Here is a 23,131-nt window from a genome sequence, read left to right on the forward strand (position 1 = left end):
ATACAATTCATGTAAATCTAATGTAAAAATGATATATAGGTACCTTACTCTACACAATACATCATAATACTTGTAACTTGCAAGGTTATCACAAATATTGTTGAGTTAAATAAATGCTGGTTATATAGTTTACAATCTAGTAAACTATTATTCACATTAGAAACTACCTAATTATTTTACATATTTTTTGGAACAATTTTGATTGAATTTAACTAATTTACGCAAAATACGTTAGAATGTGACATTATGATGTGATTTTCGAATTCATATTGAATAATAATAAGAAAATAATATTTCATTATATTATTATAATTAAATATGTTCATACTTTATAACATGTATATACTTGTAAGTATAATAAATTGTTCTTGGACTTTCATGTGAACAATTTTAATTAGGGACACCTGATTCAGGGTTTTCGAATCTTGCTTAGCTCTATTTCCGGAAGGTCGGACCTTTCTTCCGTTTGCCATGCCCATATGCATTCATATAATCTATTAAAATATTTTTGGCACTAATATCAACTTTAAAGATGCCAAAAAAATACAATTACCTTTAATGATGTCCCAAATTATTGAAATATATTAAATGCTAACGTTTACATCAAAAATAATTTAAAAAAATAGTGTAATATTATAATATCTTTCAATCTATTTTATAATAATAATTCCAAGTTAATATTGTGGGGGGCCTAAATTAAATATTTTTTTTTTTCTAATCGTATCAGAACTCAAAGTCATAACCATATTTGTACTTGTTTTGCTAAGATTACTGTTAAAATGTTATGTAATATTACAGGGGCTAAAAAGTATAAAGTAGTTAAATTTTTTCCAAGGATACAAAATATATAGTCCTGGATTCGTTTGTCTATTTATTAAGATTTACTACACACGCGATTTTATTTTATTTTTAAACCTTATTAATTATGAATATTTTTCGTATACTAGTTCATGAAAGTCCTTTTAGGCGGCTTTGTTACCCTTGACATGATATGTAAGCAAACAATACAAACAAGTGCATCTTTTTTAAGTCTGTACCGTGTAGGCTCATCTCCGAAATATTATAACTGTGGAACATATTGTAAGTTAACGATTTAAAGTGTAACAAGGCCATAACCTCATTTTTAATTTGTATAATTTGCGGGGCCATATGATACGAGGGTCACCAGAATGCCTTAAAATAATAAAACAACATCATTGGTTAGGTACACATTTTTATCAAAAACAAAATAATAATCATTTTTTTTTTTTTTTTAATTATCATTATTATTAGAAATTAAACTTAAGTATAAGATAATTTAAAATAATTTGTAAGTATCAATGTTTTAGTTATATTGTTACTTATAAATTAAATACATCTGTATTTATATTGATTCAAACTTAAAAATAATTTTTATTTTTTCTCGTTAAGTCTTACCTAACCTAATAGTTTTTTTTTTTATAATTTATTTAAATTTAACTTGATGGCTGTGTTGATGTTATTATATGATCTTTTGTCATACCTATCTATACATTACTATACTCCGAGAAACCCGAAATATTGAATGTTCCGTTCGCTCTTACTCCTTGACCTGTTAACCAACTTAAAAGAGAGGACGCGGCCGTATTATGAAAAACCAAACGACCGGCTCCAATTAACCGACATTGGTGGTTTCTCTTTCTCTCCCATATATTTTTTTTCACTCATCTTATTTACCTATTTGTTTTACAAGGTATCTTACATTTGATTGAACTAATTTTTAATCGATTGCTTATATTTACTTCCTATATTCCTTGAACTATATTCAGATGCTACTTACCTAAAGACTAAATACTAAAAAAAAAAAAATCGTGAAAATTGTTTTAAAGAATAAATTAATAACGTGGTCACTTAACAACGTGAAAAAACCTATATTATTAATGTAACTACGATTCTGTTGTTACACTTCACCACTATTATAAAAATGTCAAATTTTTTTTAATACATTTATTATCTTAAATACTCACTTAATAAAAGTGTAAAAGTAGTATTATGTTTGAATTTTAAACGTTAGGTTAATATTAATATTTAAATTATTAATTTATTTTAAAATTGGTTTATGTAACAAAAATATATTTTAAAATAAAACAAAACGAAGACATCGTAAACAAATTTCCATTCTTATACATAAACTATTTTATTAATAACTCTTTTTCTCTTTTAAAAAAAAATATTTAAAATATATAAACCTTTAATAATTTTTATAAATAAATGCAGTTGGCAAAATAAACCTTCCGATTCAGCCACATCTAAAATACAATATCATAAAATAAACTTACTTTAAGTTTTTAATGATTTCTTTACGTTTGGTTCTATATTAATATTATTACAAGTGCGAAGTAGAAGAAAAAATAATTGTAATTTACTGACAGTTATTTTAATTTTTTTTTAGAGATTATAAGTAAGAACAAAGTTCCAAATTTATATAACAGTACAATATTTACTTAGACCTCAAATAACATATTATAAATATAGTATAATATATCTAGTATGACAAGCATTTACACATGTGTAATATATTTAAATTTAACTTGATTAATTTGATAATTTAAGCTTAATAGTCTCTTTCCTACAAGATATAAATAAACAAATTTATCAATTTTTGCATATGTACGTCGGTCCATTGAACAACATTGCTATTGCATCGCAGAGTTTCTACTTAATCTAATTTATCTAAAACAAAATTTTGAATATTCTTTATTGGAATCACTCACGTATAAAATTCGCTCCCCAACTATGTTCTGAACATTTATACAATTGTCTCATTCATAATATTTGTTTGAAATATTGTATCAAACAATTTTTGATGCTTTGTTTACATATAAAGATTTACTATAGTAGACAACGAAAACCCTGTAATAAATCAATATAATATATAGAACATATATGGTTTTTACATTCTAATTTAACTATTGAAAGTTTTTATTGGACTGCTAAAAACGATAACTGTATAAATATAATGTATTTAATTCATATTGGAAAGGAAGGAAGTAATCGGTCATATGTAATATATAAATATATTGTAGGAGGTTTAAATACGACGAGGCCATGTGCTATTTAATATATAAAATGTTCAAACGTTTTTCGCCCTAGTCCGTCAGCTCCTTGACCCGCTAAAAAGGTAGTCACGTCAACCGGTTCATGTTGCATTGTTCCAATTTAACATATTTTTTTTCTAGTCATATGTGTATGTATGCTACTTTTTAAACTGTCAATGAGGTATTACAATTGCTTATATTTGTATGTACTCAAGAAGGTCTATGATTTTAATATTTTGTTATTGCTCTCAATTTACAAAACAATACATAAGTGATAAACGTCCGCGTTCGTTGTGTAATAACCACATCAAATACTTTTTAATTTAAACATTTTTAACAATATAATTAACTACTATGTTTTTTGTTTGGTCTTTACTGGTGATAACATTATTGTTATTAAATTGCAAATATTTAACATTTTCGTTTAAACCACGCCAACATTTATGTTAATAATATCTTAAACATAATTTACGTATGTAGTTCCAATGTATTTTTTCAATTATAATACGAATATTTATTACATTAATCGAATTAGTTATGGACCCTCTTAAATTTGCTTAAATATCATTGACTAGTCTGTTCATGTCGTAAGTAATTTGCATAAATTCACTATATATATACAATATTAGTTTTACCATTGAATTTCCAATTCCAAAATATATGTACAATTGTACATGTAGTATCTATAAGCAGTTAATGTTGTATATTCAAATCAAAAATTCTTTAAAAAAATACCATTCTCCTGTTGCTTTAAAAAATCTCAAATGTACAACGTCAGAATTTATGACAAAAATAACTATGAACCAAATTCTTTGTTTATCCACCTCAGAAGTAAGAACAAGTGTAATTTATTATATATTTATCTTTATTTATTATATATATTAAATTGTTGCTGATGTATTATAATAGTATTTATAATATAATATATCGAGGACTGTTTAGCTTAGGATACTTAGACATAAATTTGCAAAATTGCAATCCATGCATTTATTTGAGACAATCCGCTTAAAATGAAGTACACAAAATACAAAAAAAAAATTACAAGGTAAAAACCAATTTATTCGTATGATATATTAAATATGTTGTCTCATATTTAATTTTTTTTTAAATAAAATTATGATTGTTACGGTTTAAAGAATTAGAACATTTTTGGCATTTTGATACTTTAATTACTACTTTTAATTTAATAATCGATTTCAAGATTTCAAAAAATGTAAACAATGTTTTTAATTAGGTATTTGCCAATCCATTTAATAATAATATTGATCTTGATCTTAAATGGAAATAATAGATCCACAAGTTTATATAATACGTTATTGATTTATAATCACAAGATATTCTTAAAAAAATCTTTCAAAACAATCGTCTTTACTTTTTTTTTTGATGAATTTCTGCCATATAGTTCCAAAGAACTTGAGTATATTTAAATTTATATACGTGTGTGAATAAGCCTTTTCTCATATTATAAAAATTAAAACCCTACTTATCACATTTAACAGATGTCAATCTACATCATGTATTTGAGTGAATACAAGCAACTTATAAATTGAAAAAATAATAAATAATATCAAAAAAAAAAAAACATTAAGCATTTCACTTTTTGTTATTATTTTCACAATTGTATATTATGTAATTTTGCTTATTTTATTATATTATGTTGTATTCTTTTAACTATAATATTTTTTTTTTTATTATTATTTTACAAGACTTACATTAATTTAATTTTAAGTGAAACTTTTTTAATTTTGACCCGAAAGTCAAAAAATGTTGCCGACCACTGTTAGACCGTTGGTTTCATTTTATTGGCCTGGCGGGCTTGCACCGTTAATCTGGTTTCCCCATGCTGCGGTAACCGTGTATACAATTCTCATTATGCATACAACATATGACTACCGACACGACTGGCAGAATAAAACAGCTAACCGCCGTCATGCCTTCGGCACAAATAACGGCATGTCGTAGTCGTTTTAATATCCGCGTGTGGTTAACGGAAACGCAACAGGTTACAGGTCTGAGGTGAAGGTGTAAAGTTGACAATTTTCCACCTGTATAATATGTTGTATATTATTATGGCCGTATGGAATACTCGGCAAGCTCGACATAATATCACTATGTCGATAAAATATAGCTTACAATTCACAACAGAACATACAATATAATATTGAAATGATATATTTTCTTTGCGATTTTATTATCGCCTTACAAAACGATTAAGAATCAATAAATCAAACAAAATTGCACGCTGTATCTTTTTTATTTACACCGACAATAATTATTAGTTATTAGCTTGCGTGGTTCCGTTTTACCTTAAGGTCTATCTGAGTAACAAAAAAAAAATAATAATAATAACTGAACTTAGAAAATTGTTTATACTTGTATGGCGATATATTTGTTCTACTTGTATATGTACAATATATATCATTTCGTTTGATTTCTATATACCTAACTACCTACATACGACTAAACAATTTAATAAAACGTTTTCAATATCGGTTTTGAATTCGTGATCCGTTGCTTTCTAATCGTTTCTTCAGCGTATATAACACAATAATTAGACAAATGTGATTTCACTCGGCGATGTCTAGGCGCCGCTTCCTGTCCAGAAGCAGAAGCGTTTTCACGATTTCTCGGTTTTCTAAACCATGCTGATCGCGCGCACACTTCTATATAGTTTTATGCAATCGGTTATATTTTTTATAATTTTTCTTCCTGCAGCTTGTTTTTAATAATATATGCTCACTGCTTATTCGTAATTTCTTCTTTTGTTATATTACTGCGTTAACTTTGTATACCTAATCACAATAAGCCTATATAACCGTTTTTCGTGTGCGTTTCGAGGTATATATATATTGTACGAGTAAAATATAAAATCTTAAATTTGTAAAATTTCCGGAAAATATTGTGAAATTGCGGCACTAGTTGTCATTGTAACGCCAAATTGATTGTATTTGTAATAAAACTATCTCTAAATTCAGTTCATTTAAAAAACACCTATATGATGATACGATCATTATAATAACCTCACGAAAATTCTAATAACATAATGTGCCCCGCTGAAGGGAAGTTCTAGCGCTGAAGTTTGGTCCATCCTATTTTACGTCGATGGCGTTGTACGGTCTTGAACCCATGTAGAATCTTCGCAGTTTAACCGCCCGGATGTCTATGACCGGGCGCGTGGCGGACAAAGACACCGACCGACCGGTTCATCGGGATGTCATCCTCCTCGCCCCGGCCAAAGCAGCGTCGTTCACAGTTCGCTGGCTCATAGTTTACCGAGAGGTGAACGACTTCTGGACCAAGACCAATATTATGTGTTCTCCCACAGGGGCCACAGCATACACGCGCCGCCGCTGGCTTCGTTCTTATACATATAATAATAATTTACGACGTATATGTATATATTAGCGTCTATGAAAGAGAAAAAAGAAGAATGCGTGTATGAGACTTGGCATGCAAACAAGAAAATGTAAATGTGTATTAAATAAAAAAGAAACAAAACTGGGGAACCGAGGATTATGTATATAGCAGAGTAGCGTACTTATCTTTCATCGCCCGTTTCTATTTTGAGCGCATGTCTGATAAAATTTTCGCGAACGCCCTCAAATTTGTTCAGATTATAAAGCAACTGGACTAAATGTCATAATGTATACGTAATCATACTTTCTAGTTTCGTCTGATTCTTGTTGTAAGACGCATGTACGTTTTTAGTTTCCATCTAAAAATTTCCGCGCACTTCCTAAAATAATCGATAAATTATACGATGACTGCTCTCTAGTACGTACAAAAATAAATAAAATAATAATAGATAAATTCAATAATATTACTGTACATTAACAATTAGTTAAAGATTCGTAGAGATGTTGTGTGTTTAATTGTCTGCAGTGAAATGAGAAACGTACTATTATATCGGTGACTATTGGGATTTAAATAATTCTCTATTGTTAATATAGTGTTTAATTATTTGTTAAACACGCTATCAAAACTATCTTAAGATATAATTGCTATAAGTAGGTTTATTATATATATATATATTCCTATTTTTTTTTAAATACTTGAATATTATACGCAATTTTGCAAAGTATGTAATACATAATATAATATATTAAATATGTCATATACAATATAACGTACTGTTTATTGAACGAGCTGAGACTTGACATTTTTGTGATTTTTTTTTCAATTTGTTATCGTACACGTGTGAGAATATAGATTTAGGAAAACAAATGTCTTCTTTGTACAGCTTATATACATTAAACCTTACTTAGGTTATTAATATTGTAATATAATTTATCACAACGAATAGCACATACAGCACTATAAGCATTATAAAGGTACAAGGTTAAATGTAAAAAAAATATTAACTACGAACACTACTTAACACTTATACATTTTCTTTTTTTTTTACTTAAATAATCATACTCTTAAAACCCACTCGAAATAAAAATTATAAATACATTGAATGCGCCTTTAATTGAATAAATGGACATTAAAAATAATTTAATATTTAAAATAATTATACACTTATTTTCATTAGAGTAAAACGTTTAATCGTGAATCATAATAATAAAATTAACCTACCTATTGCTATTGTCGGATATCAGAGCAGACCTGTAGATGATATAGTATCATCGTGACAAAATTACTATTGACGGTAAAATATGATTTTACGTATTGTAATACACACTAATTGTGCAATAGACAGACCAAATAATGAATTAGAAATCGTTTCAAAATTCAATCGTCAATTTCTCAGGAACGTAACGTCGCGCATCGTCGCTATGTATATAATGCATAGTAATAGGACTCGAGTGCATATTACCATTATTAACCTCATCATATAATTAGGTTATCGATCATTGCATTGATCCCTTTTTTAAAATAATAAATAATAACATATGCGATGTTCTTTTAAACGATTTGGTGGAGTGAATATTAATATACAAATGTGTTTTTTTTTTGTTTCAGGCTGCCAGTGGTGAGTGAGTGCTCGCCGCAGCAGACAGCCAGAGTGTCGGTGGCAGCGGGCTCGTCGGGATCGGTGAACGCGGCCGCATCAGCTGCCGCGGCCGCGGCGGCCGCCGTCGTGGCCGGTGCACCTAGTAGCAGCACCATGTCCGTATCTCGGGTACCCAGCCCGCCTCCTTCGTCCGAGGCGAACACACCCGTGGCGGAGAACTGGTGCTATACACAAGTAAGAATGAACAAAATTTTCCAAAAAAAAAAAATACCTAACCCCCTTATCGACACGTATTTATATCATACTGACATACTATAATATATTATGTCCATCGACATTTATTATGATATATCATGTATCATGGTTATTGCCGCACGTCCAACTCTAAAACGGTTTCGTTGGTAACAGTTATACCTATATATTTTTTATATTAATATTATGTATATAGTTACATTGGTTGGCATATTAGGAAGTTAATAAACAAACAAAAAACGGTATTAGCTATTACCAATCTAGGTTTTTTCGCTTCACACAATGGCGATTATTATCGTGAAATGTAATGTTATTCCGTATTATTGCCAATTATTATTATTATTACTATTATTGTATGGAGTTGTTGCCGGTCATTATTATTGTTGCGTCTCACGAGAAAAAACGTCTCCCGTTATAAACGCCCTGGATGTACGCACCAACGACGATGACGGCGATGACCGCGCGACGTTTGCCATATAATATGACCAGGTGAACGTCCTTACCCTTGGATGTGTATTCATGTGTTTAATAATGCGTATGCGTGTGTATGTGTGTTATTTGTGTGAGTGAAACAGCTTCCCGGGCGGCAAAGTTCGTTGGCCCAACGGACCTCCGGAGCCGTTGGCCTCTGCACGGCGGTGGCGGCCACGCCTATATTATTATTACCATTATAATAATATATTATTGTACCCATCCGAAGTGCACATTTTGACGCAGAATTACAAAACGTTTTTTAGAATGATTTTTTTTCATAACAGAACACAAAAATTTTTTATATCTTCGATATTTCCTTCCCCTGTTGTGTAAATAATAATACACATTACACGTGTATAATAAATACATAATAAAAGAGTGAGTTTGCGGTGACGGCGGTGTCACGTGTCCCTCAAGGACGTGCATTTTGGAGGTTATGTACGTGAACGCCAAAAGTGGACGCGTGTAGGAGACTACTGCGACAGCGGGGCAGAGTGACGGCAACCGTGGATCGATTCTTCGCGCTCATTACAACGCGGACCTGACCCCTTCAGAATAGAGTTCGGGGACCACACGTCAAGCCCCGCGCGTTCAGAAAGTGGAATTGGTATAACAAGGAGAGGGCGGCGCAGACGAAGCTGTTTTTGCGCTCTGCGGATCCCACCTGTCCTCTCTACCCCCGACCGAATCGATAACCGCGTTCCGCCGTTCACCATAATAGTGGTTGTTGCCCGGTGCGTGAAGGGTGGGAGTGGGCCCAAAGGCCAAAAGTTCGAGTTCAAAAGTTCGTATCCCTCGCGTTTTCAATAGGTCACGGAGAAAAATATCCATTGCTGTTGCTGCTACTTCTACTCCTCCGTGTATCGGCTTAGTATAGTTAAATATAACATAAACCTCTAACCCTGGTGTTCCTATTATTTAGCGAACAAATTGTATATTTGTGTGCTGGCGTGCTGCGTGCCGTATGCGTGTGCGCACGCGCCGCCTGCTCGTACGTGATGGATGCGTGACAGGCCGGAACGCTGCAGCAGAACACACCCCTCCGCGTGCCATTTTTTCGTCCAAACCATAAACCCATATATTATGCCTATATATATTTAAACGCCCGTATTTCCTGGTGGCGGCTGAGATGCGTTTATGAACCCCTGATCGACCTGACGGTCGTCGACCTCCTATTTTCTCTGTTTCTCCCCAAAACATACTACACAATACGGCCACCCGACAAACTCATCTCCTCATGAATTTATTTCAATGTATTATTTTGTTCTATCAAACTTTATTATAATATCCCTCTTACGATGACGAATTGTCGACATCAGTGTCCGTTAACGACAAGAATAGTAATAGTAATAAAAGTAATATCATAGTGTGTAGTAGTAGTAGTAGTAGTAATAGTTGCAGTAACAATATTATAGTAGTAATATTATAGGCAGTGGTAGTAGGCACATAGTATATGATATATCCGATATAAGACGAATACAATATGCCTTTCCGGTACCCCTTCTATCCGTTTGGATAGCAATATATGATACCGCCCAAGCAAGGTCAGCGGTAGCGTCTCGTTGTCGTCATCGTCGTCGTGTGCGTTAGAGTACATTGGCCTTGGAGCGTTGGACCCGATTATATGCGTATGGACGTGTGTGTATGATGTAGTATGTGTGTGTGTGTGTGTGAAGTGCGCGTGCGCCGCGCGGCGCGCGTGTGTGTGTGTGTGTGTGCGATGTCCCGAAAGAAAAAGCGCCTGCCTCGATGAGGGGGTGGGGCCGATGACCGGCGCTCTTTTCTTCACCACACGACCAACGGTTGGCGGGCGTGCAGTGTTACACCTCCTCGCTCATCGGTTCGCTCTCGTTCTGCGCGGCGGAGGATGACCCCAACTACTGCTCGAAGCCGTCAAGGTCGCTCGGCGTTTTTCGGGCCCTTTGTGCCGGCGGGCGGTGACGTACTCTCCGCAGCTGCCGCCCGCCGACCCGAACGCGCGCGCGTCGCTATCTAAATTGATTTAACGCCACAATAATTCCTCGGCGCGCACAAATGATACAAAATTATGTGTTTTTCGCGTTACAGCAGTCATTATGATATAATTAATGTTGTGCGTGCGATCTCTTCGAGGTGGCCGTAACGTCAATGCGAACTGCACGTTTCGATCACCACACACATTTTCGATGACCACAAGTCCACAAAAATACGATAATGATTATTCTCGCCAAAAATATATAATTATATTGAAATATTGTAGTATTTCGCTGTCCATGATCGTATCAATAATGCGCTTTGCCGCCGATTCCGCGCGACAGTTGTCTCGACGCGCTCAAATCATACACGCAAAACACGTGCTTCTTATAGTATACCTATAAGGCTAAACATATTATATTAAACACTTGAAATAGTTCAAATATTAATTTGATATTGGTGTTTTCGAATACGTTCCAATATAGTAAATTGCTGCTGATACACTCTTCGTATCAAATGTATTGGATTGCACGTATCCTGTGATATCCATTGATACAATTAGTACGTTATACAATCAAGTGTATTATAATATGTTTGCTACATACGACACAATTCTACGCAATAATAACGCATTGAACAATGTAACGTCTCTGTGGCCCGCGATTGATACGTAATTCGCATTATATTTCAAATGGTTTCGAAATTAGAATGACATTTTTGCGATAACCAACAGTGTGTTTTGCAGTTTAAAAATTCTCAAAATAAAAATATATCGTGAATATTATTTCACACATTGATATGATGTTCATAACTCAGCACTATTAAATTTGGGTCAAGGCGTCAAATTCAAATGTTTTATTGATATTATTATGAAACTATACTGCTGTAGCCTATAATAGATTACATTGGATTGTTGTTTAACCGTTGCTGTTAAATCAACTAATCTGAATGTTATTATTATTGGCAATAAGCAAAATATTTTTTTTTTTTTATCAATCATTTTATGGATGCTATTTTTTTCTCCGTAAAACCTCCTACGACTTTATTTATTTTTTTATATATACTTATAATATATACTTTTTGCTTTTAGGTGAAAGTTGTTAAGTTCAGTTACATGTGGACTATTAACAATTTTAGTTTTTGTCGGGAAGAAATGGGCGAAGTTTTAAAATCGTCTACTTTCTCTGCCGGAGTAAACGACAAACTAAAATGGTAAATACTTTAAATTTTATTTTCTATACAGTTGTATTATGTTCCTCGCATTTCTAAATGAAATATACTGATGCATATATAATTCCATGTTATATTTAGGTGTTTGCGAGTGAATCCTAAAGGCTTAGATGAGGAGAGCAAAGACTATTTGTCTTTGTATTTACTACTAGTCTCGTGCAACAAGACTGAGGTTAGAGCGAAATTCAAATTCTCAATTTTAAATGCCAAACGTGAAGAAACTAAGGCTATGGGTAATTAATTGAAATTTTACGCGTATAAAATTGTCTTGATTATGTTTATTTTTTTTCACTTATATAGAGAGTCAGAGGGCCTACAGATTCGTTCAAGGAAAAGATTGGGGGTTCAAAAAATTCATTAGGCGTGATTTTCTATTAGACGAAGCTAATGGCCTTTTACCCGACGATAAACTTACCATATTTTGCGAGGTAATTTATATTTTCAAAAACCTTTAAACATAACATATTTTAACCAGTCTTTAATTACATTTACAAACTACTCAGTTGCCTACTTAACTAAATTATAATTATTGATTTATTTAAAAATTATTATTACTAATACTGTTACAATTAAATGAAAGAATAAAAACATGGCAAAGTCTTAATTTAATAAAAAGTGGCACGAATAATGACTTGACAGATGGCTCGTTTGCAGGTAAGCGTCGTTGCTGATAGTGTCAACATATCCGGTCAGTCAAATGCGGTCCAATTTAAAGTACCTGAATGCCGTCTGCCCGACGACCTAGGAAATTTATTCGAAATACAAAAATTTAGTGATGTAACGCTGTCGGTTAGTGGGCGAGAATTCCAAGCACATAAAGCTATACTAGCCGGTAATTATCATAATGGCATTGTCAATTCACTTTAACTTAACCGTGCGAATCGCTTAAGCCATGTGTAACATTATAAGAAATAACAAATCCTATCGTTACTTGTGCAGCGAGAAGTCCCGTGTTCGCCGCCATGTTTGAGCACGAGATGGAAGAACGCAAACAAAACCGTGTCGCCATAACCGACGTGGATCACGAAGTCCTCAGAGAAATGCTTCGGTTTATATACACCGGTCGGGCAGCGAATCTAGAGAGAATGGCCGACGATTTGTTAGCGGCAGCCGACAAGGTTTGTTGTTTTTGTCATTAATGTTACCTATTAAATTGTTTTATATACTTATTTTACGTAATTTTAATTTTTTTTTCTTTTCGTGCTTAGTACGCACTAGAGAGGCTGAAAGTCATGTGCGAAGAAGCCCTGTGTAATAATCTGTCGATTGACAACGCGGCTGATATATTAATATTGGCTGATCTGCACAGTGCCGACCAACTGAAAGTACAAACAATCGAGTTTATTAACACGTGAGTTTACATTATATTTATACTTTATTACATGGCAGTATTATACCATGTCATAACTATACTATATAGACATATACGAATACGATGTACGATATGCATACATATTGCTTAATAATAAATGATATAGTATAGGAGCATTATTATTATTTTATTGCTACTTGTAATTTATAAATTTATAATTGATAATATTATTATTATTTGGTCCAATGGTTATATGTATGTTGTGTATAATTTCGATGGACTATATAGAGGCCGCAAAAGCTTTATTACTAAAATAGTTTTATAAGTCTATTCAGTTGAACTATCTTGTGCCCATTCGATTACATTATACCATTATGCCATATATAAGATCATTGATCATAAAAAACATACTCATCAATAATAAAGTATTAATCTAAAATCACTATATCCGATAAGCCACCTGTCTAATTTGCTTTTTATTTTTTTTCCTTCTCAATTAATTATTACTAAATCATAAAATTATAGAAGAATATAATGAGAGGCTAAGTCCAACTATAATTCAAAAATATATGATTTTAATGACGTTAGCATTGCAATTTACGCATCACTAATACTAAATAAAGTTTAAACTATAAGTCTATAAATACATAATATATATATAATTGTGTATAAAAATGTTTGTAAAATGCATAACAAAGGTTCAATAAACTTTTTTGTAAAAAATACGGCCAATGTAGTGTTGTTTTTACCAATTTTATGAAAATTAAATGCATTGATTTATATTATATTTTACATTTTATTATGTATAGAAAACAGTTGTAAATATCGCTAGAATTATTAAATATGTAACAGAATGTTTTAAAATAAAATCAATATCAACCTGTCACGTATAGGGAATGGGTATGCAGTACGCCAGTACCTATGCACTATTTGGCCTCTAAAGTCCTATAGCCATTGAATAATGTTTAATATATTTAATATTATGTAACTGCGGTGTTATAAACTATAAAACCTAATCGTTGACGGACCCCTTTTCGCGTTAATCTTCAGTCGTATTATAAGATATTATTTCCAATTAATTTAATTTTAATATATTATGTTCATATTTCATAATAATATCATTCACATTTTCAATTTCACAGCCATGCGACCGATGTGATGGACACTACTGGCTGGAAAACCATGATACAGTCGCACCCACACCTAATAGCTGAAGCGTTTCGCGCACTAGCCACACAGCAAATACCGCCAATTGGACCGCCCCGAAAGCGCGTCAAACAAAGCTGAAACGGACCGTCCACAGCGGTGATGCAGACATACGATCTCACCAGCCCACCACCCCCACCCATCAACTCTTCCAGGGCACACATTTTGTAAATTTATATAATTTTTTTTTTTATTCACAAAATTGTAAGTTTTAATTTCTTTTTTTTTTGTACATAAATATGTTATTTCTAAAAATAAGAAAATTCCTAAAATGCAAGTAGCTTGTTTGCTGATAACGCGTTTGGACATGTTTGTATTCTCACAATATATTGTAAAAAAAAAAAAAAACTGGCTAACGGCAACTGTCGTCGGAATGGCACATGTGATATGAGTGATATTTGCAGCCTAACCTCGTATAATTTTTTTTTTAATATGTTACATTATATTATACATTCATTATAATACAAGTACTATTATTTTAGTTAGTTCCATTATTATTGTTACTAATAATAATATTATATAGGTTGAATTGCATAAATCTATAAGAGCACACAATTTGAATGGTCCATTGAATTGTTTAATTACTTGTTTTCCATTTATCAAAGGGGTTCCTAAATTGTTTTGAATCTATTTTATGCAACTCAGCCATTAGATTTATAATAAACATTATTTTATAATAATTAGCATTAAAAAACGATCATTGATGTTAACTATATAAACTAGGTCTCGTTATGAAATTTTTTGTTGAAACCGATTAAAATGGATTCTTATATTGTAAAGTAAACTATTCGAACAGTTTACTGTTTCCATTGTATTCGGTTTTTAATTTCTAACTCATTCTTTTTTTTCTTTTGTGTGTGTTCATAAAATAACATAATTTAGATGTAAATACTTAATAATTTGTAAGATCGTCTGTGAAAAGAGACTGAAGAAATTTTCTTTGAATATATACCTCAGTTCGTAAATTAATCAATGCGTCCATTCAGTCGCTGTTATGATTATTCAAACTACTCGAGGATATAATAATATTAATTTATTTATTTTATAATCTATTTTCTAGAATAATAATAATTATTATTATTATTATTATATTACTCTAAGTTTGTTTGGTATTGTTGTAATTAGTTGACCAAGTTTCTGTTCCTTGTAATTGTAAATAAGAATTTTTAGTCTCTTTTCTCAGCGTATTCTTTTCTTTTATTATTATTTGTTTTTCCTCGGTCACAGTATGGGAAAACAATCAAACTCAAGCCTTTCCATGTTTATTTTCCGAATTCATTTTATTCGTGTGATTTGCTTGTTGTGTGTTTACCTGTTGTATGATATCTACGTCATTCGATTACATAGTTATGATATTGTGAATAATTTTAGACTATAGACTCGAAGTATTGTTTTTTCGAAATAAAAACGCTCGTCTTTCAATCCTATTTTTTATTGTGTTCTAATTATTAAATTTTAAGAAATAAGATCCAAAATATTTAGACAAAAAATATAAATACATTTATATGGATTCAAACAAGACTACAATCCTATAATATGCATATCTTTATGTTGATTACCATTTTAAGTACAAATCAATTTAAGATTAACTATAAACCAGTCTATATAAAAACAATTTTTTTCATTAATAAATTTTAATTAATTATTAATTATAAATATGTTTCATAAATTACAATGTCACATTTACTTTAGTTTTCAAAACAAACACATATTATTGAAATTCCTTAGTATACCTGGCAATAGCCATGACCTCATTTTTTGCATAAAAAATATTGAAATTACAACAATATTTGTTCACCTATAAAAACAGTTTCTATTTTATACATAATGAATAACTGACTTCATATGTTAACAACATAAATTATTGTACTTTTGATTATCACCAACCAATAAAAAAAAACTACTATTTCTTAGGTTTACAAATATTTTATAGAATATTATTATAATATTTCAACAATATTATCACTAATAAAATATTTACTCCAATTCAATCTATCATTATTAGTGATTATTGATATGCATATGATTATTGACATGCAGTTTTTACAATGCATCTGGTGTATGTTCATAGGTGTGTAATGTAAATCACAAATACAATTTTACATATTATCCATTAACAGGGAAAGAAAGAAAGAACCAAACATCAAATGCTAAGAAAAAGGGAAAAATGTAGGAACTCAAAGGACAATGATTGATACATATTCAAGTGATTTTTTATTGAGTCAGATAAAATAAGCTCAAGTAATCATGCATGATGTGGTCACTAGTCACTATATAAATTAAGATACATATATTATGCAGATTACCAGATTACATTATATAATTATTTGAAGTTCGGTGGTATGCAACCTTAATAAATAAATCAAATTTAAAGAATTGGTTATTACATAATATAATTAGAAAAAAATTGATAGTTGATACACCAAAAAATTGGTTGTTTTGATTGTTGATAGTGATAACCAAAAATGACCTAAATATTCAAGTACAATGAATTTTTTTTATCTTGAACTATGATTAAGGCAACATGATTGATAATGCACTACTCTAGTGTAATTACAAATGTTACTAAATAAATACTAAATGCATTAATCTATCAGTGATTCTGGTACTTATTAATTAATTAATTATATATGAAGAGAAAAAAGAAAAACAATAACATAAATACTACAAAACATTCATTTATGCGTGTGTGATATGTGTACTGTAATAAAAACTAATACTGGTAGTATAATATTTATACCATTAATAATTTACATTATAAATTACATGCAATTGAATTTACTACTCTAACCTTCTGTTCAGGAGAAAAAACGGGTATGATTATGTACCAAGTTTCTTTCATCCTCTAAAATAAAAATGTCTACTTATGATGAGTAATATTAATTTATTAATATAATTATATAAATTAAATGTTGTTATAATATTAGTAGAATGATTTTTTATTACTTAATTGGATCTATTTATTGTTCTTCCAAATTGTTTTGCCAAAAATGAATGACAATTATTTTTCAATTTGAATTTTGTAATTGCAACAAATGAAATAAAATATATCTAATATATAAATATCTACAACCTTAATTTGCTTATTCTGTATTATTTGCTTTTATAGCCTTGAAATTTGTAAACCATTGTAATATAAGATATAACATTTGTTAACCTATTTATTGTTATAAGATATGTACTTATGTATGATTTAAAATTTGTAAATATTTGAATAATCAAGCACTTAAATATTATTAAAATAATAACAATAATTTGGATTTATTTTTTGATAAACATACTTTTTTGAAGATACCTGTAAATATACATATATAATATATAATATGTACAATTTCTATATAACAAATAGATGAAAATTATGAAAGTGATAGAAGAGGCAATTAAGAGAAATAAATACCTACCTACTAAGGTACGTAAGGTGCCTTTTCTATAGAACTTTCATAAATTATTGAACGAAATGAAAAAAACAACATTTTTGAAACGTCCCGTCATCATGTAGTATCTTACTTTACTGAAAATTGTTAATATTGTTAAATCATTTTCAAAAATAAAAACTATTAAAAACTTACAATACCCGTCATCTTAGTAAAAAACTAAAAAAATGTATTCCTATTTCCTACAAATATTGTAGGTTACAATCTTATCTATTATTTTACTATTTTAGCACAAGGGGGTGGCTAACGGGCTTTAACCCCCCCCCAAATGGCTAGCCCCAAACATTTTGATAATTTTATTAGGTATATTGACTTTAAATTATTATATACAAAAATTATCAACTAACGAAATTGAAACATTAGATATAACATAATATTATATATTTATATCTGTCATTCCGGGCCCTCTGTTTATATTATTATAAATACTATTAATATTTAAAAATGATTTGAATTTAGCCTGGTGTAGTGATGTTCAGGGGCGAATTGGCTCCTTCAGAGCGGCTAGGGAATTGTTTTTTTAAAATGGCCCAAAGACCATTGTCTAACCTAATACCTAATTAAAATTTACAACACTTATGTTTAAAATACCACACATTTTCTCAGTTGAATAGAAATAATAACAGTAGATATATAACATATTTTAAAAATACATGATAGTAATGATTATTTATTGGCTCAAGAAATTAATAATTTTTGAAGTGTAATTTTTTTAAATTTTTTATCTGCAGTGTAGATGTTTGGGTACAAAAGTTTTATAAAATATAGCAATTAGGGATGTTCGGTGTAACCAATGATAAAATAGTTAATAAATACAGTAAAATATTTATTCAATTTTCGAGCATTAATTATTAAAATTGAAAGTTATGCATTTGTAAAACCCAATATCCCACAAACTTCGCCTTTTTATTATTATTTTTATCAATATTTTTATTCAAATACTATAGAAAAATATAAAATATGTGGTCTTACAATTAAATTTCAAAACATTATCCAGGAAAATTTATTCGTGGTGGGATACTAATAGCTAATCAAGAAATAAGGCATAGCTGCTTAGGCCTTTTAAACTATCTTTTCAATTACATAATACGTTAAAAACTATTTAACCAATTTATACTGATAAAGTAATAATAATAGTATATAGATTATAACTCATAACTTTACTATTACCTATTATATTATTTACAATGTTTATATTAGATTGAATTATCGTATATAAACAACAATATTAGTGAATAGTGATACAAACTTAGGCTGCAGTATACGTTATAAGCTATCATTTCTAATTAAATAAATACTGTTTCTTTGAACAACAAAATATAATACAATTATTATCATATTATTTTATCTCATTTTTACGGAAGCGTTGAAGGGCCAACCTTATGTTTTTTTTTATCTCATTATTATAGATTATCACAACTCATTATTATCAATTATAACTCGTAATTATCACATAACGCAACTCAAAATTACGCGTTGACACAAGTCGATATTATGGATTATCACAACTCATTATTATGAATTAGAAATTAGAACTCGTTAAATAGAAAAATTTTGGAAATGGGGTTTGTGGGTGCTTTTAAAATTTTGATTTTTTGTAATGGGACACATCCATTCCAGTACTACCTGCTCTGATATTCTATAATAAAATATAAATACATGTAGGTACTACGATATAAGCTTTACTATTCAAATACTTAATTAGATGAGGATATTAAACAAACCCGAGTCGAAAACCAGCTAGGCCTAAAAAATATAGTATAGAATAAATAATAATAATGAAGGAATTACACATCGTAAATTGGGGAATGACCCAGAACTGAGAACTGTGAACTGAGTTCTTAACACACCCAGCTTATTTTGAACTAAAAATAATTTTTAAAGTGTAATTTTGCGTTTATAAGAACGAGTTTAATAAGTTTGTATTGGTAATGCACAAGCGCCGTGGACATACATATTTACATGCTATATATATATTAGATATTTGGGTTTGTGATTTTAGTACAATATATATATATTATATATATACGTGTGTTATCTATTTATAAAATTATAACGCATTTGGATTTTGGAAACGGGAGACCTAAATATCATAAGCTATCGCCTATCGGCTTGTCAATATTTATTATATAATTTTTTTTTATAATTTGGTTTTTACTAATTAAATGTTTAGTAAATATATCGATGGGCGTGCGCACGGGGCGAGCCGGGACTTGACCGGAACTTTTTTGGAGGGCATAATACATTTTCAAATTTATGTAGGTATATATTTAATAATTAATTATAACAATATGTTCGAGATCATGAAAATATTATTTGTTGTAAATTGTATAATGAAATAAGTTTAAAAATATTTGTGTACCACTATAACAATTTAATTAATTCATTCGTATAACATATATCATATAATCATACATCATTCTATTTTTTTATACATAATTGTATTTATATCATTTTATGTTAAACTCCAAAAATATATGTCTAGAAATTAGCACATTAATATTGTGTGCACATTCAACTTGATTCTATTTACACAGTTTGTAATTTACAATTATAATGTGTACTAATGTGTTTAAAAAAAAATTAGGGGCACTGTCCAAGTATTAAGCCATTAATTGTTCCAGACTCGACCGGAAATTGAAGTCTACGCACGCCTATGGATATATCCCACAACACAATTTGGTCGAAAAAAAAGCTCTTTTAGAAGTGATGTTATACAATGTTATAGAAACTTCATAAAAAAGTTTAAAAGCATAGATTATGATATTAAAATTTAAAAATATGACAGGGCTATTACAAATTAATTCAAGATGCAATAACCATACCAACCTCATCAGCAATATGTGAAAGATCATTTTCGACAATGTGCCGATTTGGTTACGCTTACGCATGTATCATGTATGGTCACGATTTAAGATAGTTATTTTAGATAACTATCATGATGCAGAGTAGATTTACTAATCTTTCGTTTTTAAACATAGGAAAAACTAACAAATGAGTGAAAAAATTAATATGTAATTGATAAGTTTGCAAAAAAAATCAAAAGAATTAGATTTAAAATAATTTATTTTTAATTTGTAATCCTTTTTAGTTTTTCTATATCGGCTATACCTATAATAATATTAAACCATATTATTTTATACAGATTCATACTTTTACATGTATTTATAATTATATTTTATATTTATAAATTTAGGTACAATAAACCTATTATTAATAATTAATATAATAAATCAGGGACGTACACAGGGAGGTGTTTTGGGTGTTCAAACACCCCCCGAAATATACTTGGGTTTTTGCATGGTGATTTACTTATTCAATTTTAATGTTAATTTTGTTTTATCAATGTTTGTATTTTAAAAAAGTATTTTAAGTATACCTAATTTTCGTAAATTTTTTTTTTTTTATTTAAAAAAGCTCTATAATTTTTAATAACTGATTTTCAAAAATACTACCCAAAACTTTTTTCGACGTACATCCCTGTATTAAAATCGTTATTCGTTGATTTCATATTTTAAAGGAAAGTAGGTATGTCGGTTACATTGAACAAAAAAAGATTTTTTATTGAAAATTAGATTCACTGCAGAGTACTTCGATTTTTTTTTAATGTAATAATTTATTACAAGCTACATTACACTTTATAACATTTTAGCATATTTTCGGCGAGCAATAGTTACACTTTTTAATTTTCTCTTTAATGTGCGTAAACTCATAAAAATACCATCATTTTTGTGTAAAAATTCCAAGATTTCCGAATAATTGAGTCTCATATTAAAATAATTTTTAATAATTTTGTTTAAAACCGTGGTAAAATAGTAAGTAATATGATTGGCGACAATTTGAATCGATTATAAAAATTTGAAAGCACCCACAAATCCCATTTACAAATTTTTCTTTTGTACGAATTCTAATTTCTAATTCATAAGAATGAATTGTGATAATCCATAATAACGACTTGTTTTAATGCGTACCTAATTTTGAGTTGCCGTATGTGATAATTACGAGTTTTAATTGATAATAATGAGTTGTGATAATCTATAATAATGAGATAAAAAAAACATGAGATTGGCCCTTCAACGCTTCCGTTCATTTTGCCTTAGGAATGGTGTAAAAGAGGAATCGGAAACAACTGTGGTCATGTGGGTTATCATAATATCATTCCGCTATGAGGCTATGGGAGTCTGAGACGTGTCTCATGGTTCGTGACGTTCGTATATCGTGTTTAATGTTTTATTTTATTTTTAAGTATCTCAGTTTACCGCATGATTTAAAATAGTACTATCTTAAATCATAGCTTACAGTTATCGATCGCTGCGAACTAGTAATCGTGGTTGGTTTCAATTTACGATTTGGTTAATTCTGGTGTGATATTGTCCAAAATCCAAATAATGTCGTAATTATACCTGGTTTATATTTTTTTCATTATCTTACGATCTATAGACTTCGCATTTCGTTTTCGTCTCTGTTGTAAGCTTGTAATACATATTATAATCTACTCTTTGGATTTTATTATTTCTAAGTAAACTAGACGTTCGGAAATTCCAAAATGTACGGTTTTTCTTAGGATTTATTATTAGCTTATTTTTATTTTTTGTATTATATAATCTACTACTGACTATTCAGACTATTGATGTCCAACCGAACTCCTACAAATCCTTAGTTTCCAAAATATAGATAGCTTTTTTTTGAGTACTTGTAGTCCACTGATAAGAGTTTTTGGGTAAATGCTAACTTACTATTTGTACAATATTAATTATTATAGGTATATCGTATGTTGCGAGTTTGTAATATTTGTATGGTTCTGTAACACTAAGACCGTAATAATAATATTACATCATTTATATCAGCCCATCGACCACATAATAAATTGTAATTTCACTAGGTACCAGAAATAAAACAAGATCTACATAATTTTAACATTCCCTTTCCCTAGTAGAATATTAACAGTTGATAATAGTCAAACATATTACATAATATGTATAAATATTGTAATTTTTTTTAAATGTTATCCTTTGAAGACGTTTACATTAGGTAATCGAACAATGCAATTATTTTTTATTTGTAATGATTACGAGTCCATGTTTTCAATTTTCATTTGTATCAATTACAACAAATAATATAATACATGAATAAAAGTAGAAGAATAATATGACTGGGATTTAAATAGTTCTAAATGACTAAGTCCCATTCCTCCATAAGAATACTATGTATATAAACTTAATTATAACTTTCTACACGGATATAGTAGCTAAAGATA

The 23,131-nt window shown here is 29.9% G+C and overlaps 1 protein-coding gene across 4 annotated transcripts in view; it reads left to right on the plus strand.

Annotated features, from left to right (window-relative positions):
• The window catches only part of LOC113550710 (protein roadkill), a 42,873-nt gene extending 27,006 nt beyond the window's left edge, over window positions 1-15,867 (plus strand). For 2 of the 4 annotated variants that reach the window (XM_026952720.1, XM_026952722.1), the window contains 8 exons: window positions 8,022-8,247; window positions 11,783-11,904; window positions 12,004-12,155; window positions 12,223-12,350; window positions 12,562-12,754; window positions 12,862-13,040; window positions 13,131-13,273; window positions 14,377-14,521. In XM_026952720.1, coding sequence (XP_026808521.1) covers window positions 8,022-8,247; window positions 11,783-11,904; window positions 12,004-12,155; window positions 12,223-12,350; window positions 12,562-12,754; window positions 12,862-13,040; window positions 13,131-13,273; window positions 14,377-14,521 — 1,288 coding nt within the window. Of the gene's footprint in view, window positions 1-8,021; window positions 8,248-11,782; window positions 11,905-12,003; window positions 12,156-12,222; window positions 12,351-12,561; window positions 12,755-12,861; window positions 13,041-13,130; window positions 13,274-14,376 lie in introns of all 4 variants that reach the window. The other 2 variants (XM_026952719.1, XM_026952721.1) reach the window with 2 other exon arrangements.
• Window positions 15,868-23,131: the final 7,264 nt, after the last annotated feature.

Source organism: Rhopalosiphum maidis, chromosome 1, assembly GCF_003676215.2.
Source record: "Rhopalosiphum maidis isolate BTI-1 chromosome 1, ASM367621v3, whole genome shotgun sequence".
Lineage (NCBI taxonomy): Eukaryota > Metazoa > Arthropoda > Insecta > Hemiptera > Aphididae > Rhopalosiphum > Rhopalosiphum maidis.